The sequence below is a fragment of the Carassius gibelio genome, chromosome A3 (assembly GCF_023724105.1).
Source record: "Carassius gibelio isolate Cgi1373 ecotype wild population from Czech Republic chromosome A3, carGib1.2-hapl.c, whole genome shotgun sequence".
Taxonomy (NCBI): Eukaryota; Metazoa; Chordata; class Actinopteri; order Cypriniformes; family Cyprinidae; genus Carassius; species Carassius gibelio.
In genome coordinates this window covers 7366386-7376948 of record NC_068373.1, presented here as the reverse complement: position 1 = coordinate 7376948, position 10563 = coordinate 7366386, and the positions used below count along the sequence as shown (strand labels likewise).

General features: G+C 38.0%; 1 protein-coding gene across 1 annotated transcript; it reads right to left on the bottom strand.

The window, feature by feature from the left end:
• Nucleotides 1-202: 202 nt before the first annotated feature.
• LOC127945039 (forkhead box protein J1-A-like) lies at nt 203-6273 on the bottom strand. Its single transcript, XM_052541553.1, has 3 exons — nt 5959-6273; nt 4469-5055; nt 203-2812 (listed from the first exon to the last, which is right to left on the bottom strand). Exons 1-3 carry the CDS (start codon nt 5999-6001, stop codon nt 1964-1966), a joined length of 1479 nt encoding a protein of 492 aa, XP_052397513.1. The 5' UTR covers nt 6002-6273; the 3' UTR covers nt 203-1963.
• Nucleotides 6274-10563: the final 4290 nt, after the last annotated feature.

The following is a 10563-nucleotide window of genomic DNA, read 5'->3' as shown; positions in this document are numbered from 1 at the left end:
CACCCCCAAAATAAGACAAGCAGAGAGATGCTGGTGTAAATCACACACATGCACGTCTTGCTCCCATTGCATAATAAAAGCAAGAGCACAAATGGAGTGGAATCAAGCATGAACTGAGTAAAAGATGTCGCTCTGAGAAAACTATTCAGCTTCAAGGTCTGTTTTTCAGCCCTTTTACTCACTACACACACAACAACATGAGTTATCTGTCTTATATTTTAATCTTAAGTACAATATCTTTAAATAGGCTGAACACTTTGTAGGCATCATTGAATTTTTAACTGTGTTAATGGAGGAAGGGGGATTAGAAGTCAAAATTTTGTAAAACTCACGGAACAGTGACAAGTACGATAATAAAAACAATTAATACACCTACTAGAATCTTTGGAATAAGTTTTGTTGTTATAAAATCATTTAAATCATATACACTGGCTGCATTACTAAACTTGGGTGCATCTATTCATCACAAACAGGCACACAGATAGACGTATATGTTTTCTGACATAAAAATATTTCTGTTTTGCCATTTATTTTGCTACGCACATGCAAAGGTTAGATATTTCTAAACCCAATTGAATGATACAAGATACATTTTACTGATTAGGGTCCATTTTTGAGCTCAAATTATGCTTGTCCATTCTGGATAAAGCACTATTATTATTTATTTTAATGACATGTCTTCCTAAGCCAGTAACTCATTCTGTTTAACTTTTCTTAGTACTAACAATCTAAATTAAGAGGATGCAAGTAGTCTTGATGTGAAATATCATTTGTATGACGTCAGCATAACACTCATAACACAATATGTGAATGAAAGTGGTTAGATGTGCATGTAGAAATCTATCAGTGCTAGAATCCAGCTGCAAGACAGAAAGTTTGGCACTTTTACCTACCAAATAATCCAACATGGGCAGGAACCCTAAAAAAACAATCCATTCAATTAGTGCAGTTACACTATCAAAATACACAATTTTCATCATATCAGCCACTCGGCGCTAAAAACCTAAGCAATTCAGTTTCAGCAATTCATCCAAAAGTCCTGGTCTGGAGGAGCCCAGGAACAGCACATTATGGACGTCTCTTTATCTGGCACATCCAGATCAGGTCTTAGAGCCTCCACCAATTAGCTGATGTTATAAATCAGGTGGGACATCCAAAATGTGTAGCCCTGGGGACTTCATGATATCAACTGCAATAAGCAGCATTCAACACACTCTTAAAAATAAAGGTTCCAAAAGGGACCTTTTGCAAAGCCAGAAGAACCACTTTTGGTTCCCCAAAGACATTTCAGTGAACGGTTCTTAAAACAAACCTCTATTTCTTAGTGTAAGGAATATTTAAATCAACATTTTGTACCATGGAAAGATTCCGTGGACATTAAAGGTTCTTAAAGGAACCATGAATTCTAATAAAGAACCTTTATTTTTAAGAGTGTTCACTGAAAGCCCATAGTTTTGCCGTTACAAGAAAGGCAGCATGATGTACAATTTCACTTGCACAGTTTGTTTCAAATTTCTGCTTCCAGAATTTGGTTGAATATGATACAATTTGTATAATACGTTTGACTTCATCCACAGGGTGTTTGAACTGTTCATTTCTTAAATTATTCTCGTTCACTTACATTTCCTGGTATGTGATTTTGAATTGTAAACAACAAGCTTGCATCTCAGTTTTTTCTACTTCCAGTGCCATCCGTACATGTTCAGTCTCCGAATCCCAAGTTCCAAGCATTTGATAGATGATTTTAAGGACTCGCTAAGGAACTTGATTAGATTAGCTTTAATGCAGGTAGATAACATGTCAAATACAAAAACATAATCATAAAAATCAGTATTAGAAATAGATACACTCTTAAAAATACATCTTCATGTGGGCTTCATGGAATCCAGCATGAAATCTTTGGGGGTAAATGGTCCAAACCCTCTTTGTTCCTAGACTTGTTTGTGTCCAGAGGCCTGAATCTTCAAAGGAGAGACTCGATCTTACTGCTTAAGTCTCCTTCGAGAGAGTCTCCCAGGTCAAAGAGTTGATCGATGCTGACCGTTGAGCTACAGAGGAAGTCGGTACGGTTGCCCTCTTCCACTTCCGACCAGGGACTCTGGAGGAATGCAGTGGCCAGGAAGGTTTCCTCATTAAAGTCTGCTTCGCTGCTCATCTGGGTTTCCATCAACACATGGCTCTCAATGACACCTCCAGGAGGTTCGAGGGGGCTGATATGGGTGCCTCTAACCATCAAGTCCTCGTCTTGTGGTATAGAGCTCAACGGACCTCCTTCGTTCAAGCTTAACTCTCCATTCAAGGCCGAGTCTAGCAGGGCGTCCCAGTCAAAGTTGCCCTTGAGGGAGCTTAAGTCCTCCTGGTCGTCCATGGCCAGCAGTGGGGAGCTTGAACATCGTGGAGCTTTGCTCCCACCAGTCCTGTGTGTGTACGGCTGTTTCCTCTTGCTCCCCTTCCCTGAGACCCAACAATTCAACATGGTGGCTTCAGCCAAACGAGGGTCCCAGTTCTGATCGGCTCCCGTGACTTCCTCAAACTCTTTCAGAAGCTGCTGGGACTCGGGACTCACACAGAGGTTTCTGTCCATCCCTGCAGTGGCTGCAGCTTGTCCAGCGTGAGAGCTCATCCTGAGGTGTTTCTGAAGAGCTGGGTTGATCTGCACCGGGGGCATCCTGCGCTTCTTGTAGGCACCGCTGAGGAGGCGTTCTGCGTACTGGGGGTCGATCTTCCAGAACCCACCTTTGCCTGGCTCATCCTTTTGTCTCGGGACTTTTATAAAGCATTTGTTCAGCGACAGGTTGTGGCGGATGGAATTCTGCAATGATGAAGGAGAAAATCTATATTTGTATAACTGTGTATTGGAATTTTCCATTATCATGATGCACTTAAACGCAAGGAAGTTATGCATTAAAGACACTGTGAAAAAGCTTAAGTGCAGGTTTTGTCCTTTTCTGTTTAAAACACGAATTTTGGGCAGGACATGTCTTTAGGCTTGTCTGTTTTTAGGCTTTTGATTAATTTAGGCTTTAGTTTTCACACTGTAAGACTAAACAAGAAGGTTCAACTTGTTAGCATCAGTTAATGCATTAGGTATCATAAACAAAGAACAATACTTTCACATCATTTATTATTATTCTAGGTAAACATTCATTTCTACGTATGCTAAAACATGTTTAATATTAGTGCATTAAAGGTGCAGTCACATTTACTGTTACTCATCAAAGTTTAGTCATTTTAAGAGAAATTTGTGCGACTGAGAATTTAAGATTGCGTCTTGTTCAAGTTTTTATGTGAATTCGTCACGTTGCCTAGTTTGAAAGTGATTTCTGTGTGATCCGTGCTTCATACATTATGCAAATTAAATTTCGCTAATGTGACTGCACCGCACAGTGAACAATAGTACGTTCATAAATTAACATCAATAAAATGAATTTATTCTGTTTACAAATGTGTTATTTCATAACACCTAATCCATTAACTAGTGTTAACAAATTGAACTTCACTATAAAGTGTGACCTCATTTGCTACTTGCTATTGCTAGTCAGAATGGGGAGGGGCATTCTCATTCAAAAAAAAATAAAATAAACATTTGATTGGACAAATTGTTTCATATGCAAGTGAGTTCAAAATGCATCATCAATATTTGTGTATCAATTCCTAGGAGAGGAAGACTGGTTATTTTTAATGTCTATATCACTACTAAATGGTCATTTTGTCAACTTTCAGAAGTATGCAAGACCACAAAGCTAAAATGTCTAAATGTTTTGATTTGATATGGTCTTTAAATGCCTCCACGGTGTATCAACACATCAGGCATGCCAGCCACCACAAGCTAATTACATTTAAATGAAGCACTGACCTCTTGGCCCTGGTTAAACATTGTTTTAAGTTAAAATATCTAAATATCTCTGAGCGAATGTCTACATTTTCTTCACAGAAAAGAGGTTATGGCTAAGTGGTTAATTAATAATTCACCAAACAATCTAAATCCTTTAAAAATATCCAACTTCGGAGCTCATTCTTCCTCCTTGCCTCACTTTGAAAAGCAGATTAAATTATAAACATGTTTTAAGGAAACCAATGCCCAACTTTTTTTTACATGACACCTTACGATACACTGTTGCTGTTATTCTTTCATCTGAGCACACATCGTTAGTTGAGCAGTTAAGCTGGAAAAGCTCTTACTCTGTTTGGTATTCATCCAAAAGCTAAAAATATCAAGCCTCTAAACAACAGGCTTCTGAAAGGTTTCTGTTGGTCTCTCTCCAATACACAATCCACTTCAGCAGGTGCTAAGAAGGCTTTCTCTCACTCCATTCTGCTCAAACAATAGCAAAATACCCTTTGCCAGATATGCAAATGACACGGGTCTCAGTGTAAGCCTTCTATTAAGTGCATCTTTAAAGTGCAAATGAATGTAAGGCATTCTGTAACACTAAAACAGTTGTAAAGTTTGACTGCTGCATCTTACCTGCCATGTGGGGTCTGCGTGGCGGAAGTAGCAGAAGTTGTCTGTGATCCATTTATAGATGCATGAGAGAGTGATTTTGGTTTTCTTACTGGCCTGCATGGCCATGCAGATGAGAGTTGCATATGAATACGGTGGCTTGATATGAGGGTTGGTCTTATAATCGACTTCATCCGGACAGTGTCCGTGAGCAACCAGGCTAGGAAGAGCTGACAAGCAAGGCGTCCTGTAGAAAGACGCCGCTGTGGGTTTGCCAGGGGTCAGCGGCATACCGATAGACGCCGGATCTCCTGCTAAAGGAGACGAGGGAGCATCCGAGCCTGCTTGGCTCCCGAAGAAGTGGCTGTGGGGATGGCTGGATTGGGAGGCGCTGGCGTTGAGAATGGAGAACTCCTGCAGCCACTGGAGGCTGGTGAGGCTGTCGTCTAAAGTGTCAGAGCTGCAGCTGCTTCTGCTGCACTCGACTGAGCTCCGGTCCAGCTGCTCGGCCTGAGCGGCGGCCGTGACCACCTCCTCCTCCAGCCCCACCGAGCCCTCCGGCCAGGGGTCCGTGTAACTCACAGACAGCATGGTCCTGTCCCAGACAAATCCTGAGGAGACAGAACGTTTGCTTTCTTTATAGAGGTCATAGAAGTTTCCAGAAGCTTCACAGGTCAGGTTTACAACAGCTCGTAACTGGTGTCTGTGAACACACAATAGAGCAGATCCCCACTGACATTCCTTAACACGGCAGGTGCATCGGGGTTCAAGGAAGCTCACAAAATACACTTTTTCCTTCAGTATTCAGATGTTTACACTGTCAACTGAGCTGATCTGCAATTATATTAATATATATACATAAAGTGGCTCAGTGGAAGAGCATTGCATTAACAGTGCAAAAGGTTGTGGGTTCGCTCCCCAGGAAACACATGTTAGGTAAAAATGTTTAGCCTTAATGCACTGTATGTTGCTTTGGATAAAATCATGTTAAGTGCATAATTTATTATTATTATTATTATTATTGAAATAACAGTCTGACTTAAATAAATCCAGTCAACTTAGATGTTATCAGATGTTTTCAGTGTATAGCTTAAGAAAATCTAACTACAATTATAATTATTGTTATAATTATTACTATTATAACGTAAGATCACATGGGTTTCTCTATAGTTCTACAAATTTTTAAAATAATTGTTGTTATTTCAATAATTATCAACCATCTTCGCATTTCGTAATTTTATCACGTTGGTAACTAGACAAGTAAGTTATATCAGAATCAGAAAGAGCTTTATTGCCAAGTGTGATTGCGCATACAACGAATTTGTTTTAGTGACATAACCTTCCAGTACACAGAGACAACAACACACAGACATAATAATAATAATAATAATAATAATAATATACATATATACATTTAATGTAAGCAACTGATTACTTTTTCATATAAACACATATTTTAAATGATAATAGGCTCGTGGTGTCTAGTCCAAAAAGCAACACTTGGTTCAACTCACCTGTCTTTACTGCGAGGAGGCTTGAGTGATGGGGAAATAACATCCAATAACACACAGAAAAAAACTTTCTCCGATTAAGGCGGAATAACTCCGGAGGTGGTGTCTCGGCGCGTCTCGGTTCACGGTCTCCGGGGCAGCAGGAGCTCGGGGCCGGTTTAATACCTGCTGGACGTCTGTCCGGTCACCCAGCAACGCGACGCCCCCGTGTAAACAGACCCCCGCTCTTCTATTGGTCGGGTGGTTGTTATGGTGACTGGGCTTTTAATCGCGAGCGCGCAGGTTTGTGTTTTACGCGCGTCCACTTCTTCACTGACGGACAAAGCGCGAGAGAAACGATATTTCACAAACGAGACGAGGAAAAACACTGTATGCTGCTGATGAGGAAATTATATAGTTCCTTGAATAAAACAATCAAACGAAAACAATGCTGAACGCACATTCCAGCCACCTTTATAACGTCACTTTTTTTTCAGTTTGCTTTGAAAAAAAAAACATATTTATATAAATTAAAAGTACATTTGTTACGAGCGTTACCTGGTCTGACGCATCCGGATGTTGGCATGTTTATTTATTTATGTATTTATTTTCGCTTGAATAAATCAAGGTAATCTGATGTTGTTGAATAAAATAAGGGTCAAATGACAAACATCATTAAAATGCACATTCCAGGCACCTGATTGAACTCAACAAGCAAGCTTTGTTTTGCAATTTTTTTTTCAGGATTTCTGGTGTGATAAACCATATTTTTTGACGATCATATTTTTGTTCAAAATGAAAAATATCTATTACTACACATTAAATGAACAGTTGTTACTTTAAAGAGTTATTTCTACTTAATTGTCTACTTGATCTTGATCCCTTTAAATTATTTAGTTTCCTAATATTGTCAGCTTGATTTGCTCATATTATTATTATTATTATTTATCATATTATTATTTATTTTATTATTATTAAATAATATTTTTAATATGAAAAAGGTTTATTTGATGGTGTTGTATTGAAAGACAAACAAAAATAATAAATGCATATTCCAGTGAACTGTTTGAACTCAACAAGTAGAATTATTATTTTTTTAATTACTTTGTCATTTTTTCCACTTTCAACCGAATGCACAGTTATTACTTTAAATAATTATTTCTTCTTGGTCAGACCCTTAAAATGACTGAAAAGGATGATGATCTGCTTCTTTCTTTCGTTCAGAGGCTGTTGATTTTTTTATTATTATTTTATACTGTTGAGCTGTGGATTGGCGGTTGCTTAAAGAAGGACAGAGCTCAAGAGTGAATGAATAAATGTAAGAGATGCAGAAGCTTTGTACTGCAACAGTTGCTTTTGTATCGTTTCTTTATCAGGAAACCTCTCAGCCACATTAACAGAGCTCTCAAGAGGACAGTCTGTCTTGTATCTCTCCATCCTCCGTCTATATTACCTGCAAAAACCCTATTCCTTCATAAAGACCCCCTTTAATATCTGAAGTAATGTGCTTAACCTCTTAACACTTTAAATCTGTCCTGAGAGCCAGTGGTGTTGGAAGTTTATCCCCTTGACAGTTTCATTCTTTGAAACACATCAGTGACTAAAAAGGACTGTATGATGTGTCATTTGAGTGGAAACAAGTTTAGTATGCGTTACATAGTGTTGCTGAATGCAGTCTGACACCTGAACTCTTGTCAAGGAGGCTGCAGACTGTCTCAGTCCCATTAACAAGCATTGTATTGAGAGTAAAGAGAGCAAGTCTTCATTAGTGCCAGTCGTGTGTGAAATCACTCCAAATACATCCTTATTGTGTGACCACGAAATATTTGTTTTCAGTCTGATCATTGTAGACCTTCCTCTTCCAGTAAACTAAAGGTGGCTTTGATATCATTACAGAAATTTTATAAATTTGCATGTTTAAACCAAATTCAAGTAGTGTCACATTGCTATTCTTTTCATTGAAAAATTGGTCTCAGTTTTAATAGTCTATATAAGATTCAAGTTATCATTGGCAAATGCTAATATGCCAACACATACACCTCAATATTAGTTTTATGTAAAATGTAGACGGTTTCACCTGTAATGAGTTGTTGACCACTAGAGGACGCCATCATACAGCTGCTCACAACTCAGCATGCGCAATCGAGTTTCAGTTTTATTTTATTTGATTTTATGTTTATGTCTTCTTTTTTCCCCGTAATATCAAAACTGTTCTGTTTTTGTTTAATTATAGATGCTCTCAATAAAGGTTAAACTAAAATAATAACTAAAATTATAGACTATTGTTTAAAATACACTGGCACAATACACAGTTTCAAATAAATTTGTGAGCACTCGTGTACATGTGGAAATCTAAAACTCACTGATACACCGTCTTGGTCTAAGATGTGCATTGTGACCCGTGCATTTTTAATTGTGACTGAAGTGTTGAGATACTTTTGGGGGCACTTTTGTGGCCTCCGCTCTAAATTGCCATAAATATGAAAGTTTGAGCAAGAGAACAGTTTCACTTTGCTCAATAATTCACATAAACAATAGTAAAACAAATTAGTCAGGAGCAAGTGGGAAAGTCCAGCCTATAAGTTTATGAGCTCAGTTCATGTGTGATATTTACATAAATATACTCTGGTTCAAGTCCAAACAGCATGGTATTACACTCTGTTATGTGTGACTTGTAGTATAATGTGTATGTTTGGAAACAGTAATAAAGATGTGTTGTGGTTATGATCTCAGGCGCCCTCTGTTTCCCAGCCATGCACCATCTTTTATCCAAAATAAAAAAAGTCGGCCAGTGAAAACATTTGAAATGTTCTCGTTGTGCTTTAGTAAACTAAATAAAGGTAAAAACCTTCTTCTTTAACTGTGTATTATGTCATAATCCTGGCATATCTGCTGAAACTGTTGGATGCGGCACAGCCCTTCCTCGAAAATTTCCCAAAAGCCGCCACTTGCATCATTTCTCGTTGAAGTTTGCAGCTGAAGGTGTGGTTTCTATTGCTTGGCCATGTCCAGCATGCAGTCTCTCACTGCTAAGACTAATGTCACTGTATCTCCTCTCACAACTCAATACACACACAACGCAGAAGAAACACCCGGCTCCATTACATTATAGATAGCCTTCTCCATAACAGGCTTTCTCTGACAGCCGCTCTGAATTATTCAGACTCTCCACACGGAGACGGAGCTTATCCCAATCCGATCTTTTTTTCCTCGTCAAGAATATCCGCGTCCACACGAAACCGCAAAATTATGTAGTATATATGCCAGACCAGTATGTGGCGCTGTAATTCTGCCACAGAGATACACTAAAAACAGAGAAGAAGACTTAGACTATGCTCATAAACCTTGCGCGTGGTACACAAACGAACATGGAACAATACATTTATTAATCAGTTTTAATGTTAGTTAGTAAAAGCACAATCGTTCAGTGTTTGTCATGTTTTTGTTACTGTTACGTGACGTAGAGGTGTCTGATTAGGGGGGAGACGTGGGCTGATGACTTCATCGTTTCAGAAAATATACGGATTAGCCGTCCAGACGAAAACGCAAAGACGGCGTTTTCAAATTTTTCCACTTTTGGACCCGGTTTCAAAAAATAGCGGTTTCTCCTGATGAAAACGCCGGATCCGCGTGGACGAAACGCCTATCCGATAAAAAAAAATTGTGCGTATTCACAGAAATGCGTCTCCGTGTGGACGGGGCCTCAGCTGGCTCGGCTGAAACTCCTGAATTCATTTCAAAGCTCTTGCTTGACAAAAGCCCAATTCACACCTGGCTGAAGCCTTGATGCGCCTGGGACAATAATAAAACGAATCAGTCAGTCAAAAATGGATACACGTGCATGTCCAAATCATAATTATTTTTATTACAGTGCTGGAGGTTTTGATATATAAAACTGGCTTTTCCTTTACTCACAGGAGTGCAGTGAACATTATCCTGTGAAAGAAACATTATAGCGTTTTCATCTGGATATAGATTATAGTTGCTCTTTTTGTAATTGTGAAAGTTTGAAGGTCTGTCATGCATTTATTTTTTTTATCTTTGTTTTGTCTGAGATGTCACAATTTCTCAGTGTTAAAATGAGCTGCCTCCTAGTCTTAAATTTATCATCTCTTTTACTTCATTCAAACGAGTATGACGTTTCTAAAATAAAAATATTATAAATTTGTTTTGTTTTTTATCAGGACAATTTTATATTCATCAAACTAAATTGAACAACAACAACAAAAATATATAAATATTTTGCTCATTTTCAAACAGCATTTAAAGTTTATTTAGATTTTTAGATTTTTTATTAACAATTTAATAATGTACGTTTGTGTGGCCCATTTTTTCTTTCTTTTATAAATACGATTTTTTAAATTGTCTTTCAGCTTGTACTTACATAATGTGTAAATGTGAGAAATATTCTAATCTTTTTGTATTCTATTTTCTTTTCATTTAATATGCAATTGTGTGTGTGTGTGTGTGTGTGTGTGTATATAAGACCTCTAACACGAGCTTGCTCTATTCTTTTTCTATTCTATCTGTTTTCTTTTTGTTTATTATATTATTTAAAAGCCCTTTGCTACATGTACTATGTTAACCTAACCGAGACTTGTTATAGCACATACTTGCTATTTTTGTTGT

Coding starts and splice junctions, on each gene's coding strand:
- LOC127945039 (XM_052541553.1), bottom strand. CDS start 6,001: ATGTTATTTCCCCATCACTCAAGCCTCCTCGCAGTAAAGACAG. Junction 5,056..5,958: donor CCTCCTCGCAGTAAAGACAG/GTGAGTTGAACC, acceptor CTGTCTCCTCAG/GATTTGTCTGGGACAGGACC. Junction 2,813..4,468: donor ACGCAGACCCCACATGGCAG/GTAAGATGCAGC, acceptor TCATCATTGCAG/AATTCCATCCGCCACAACCT.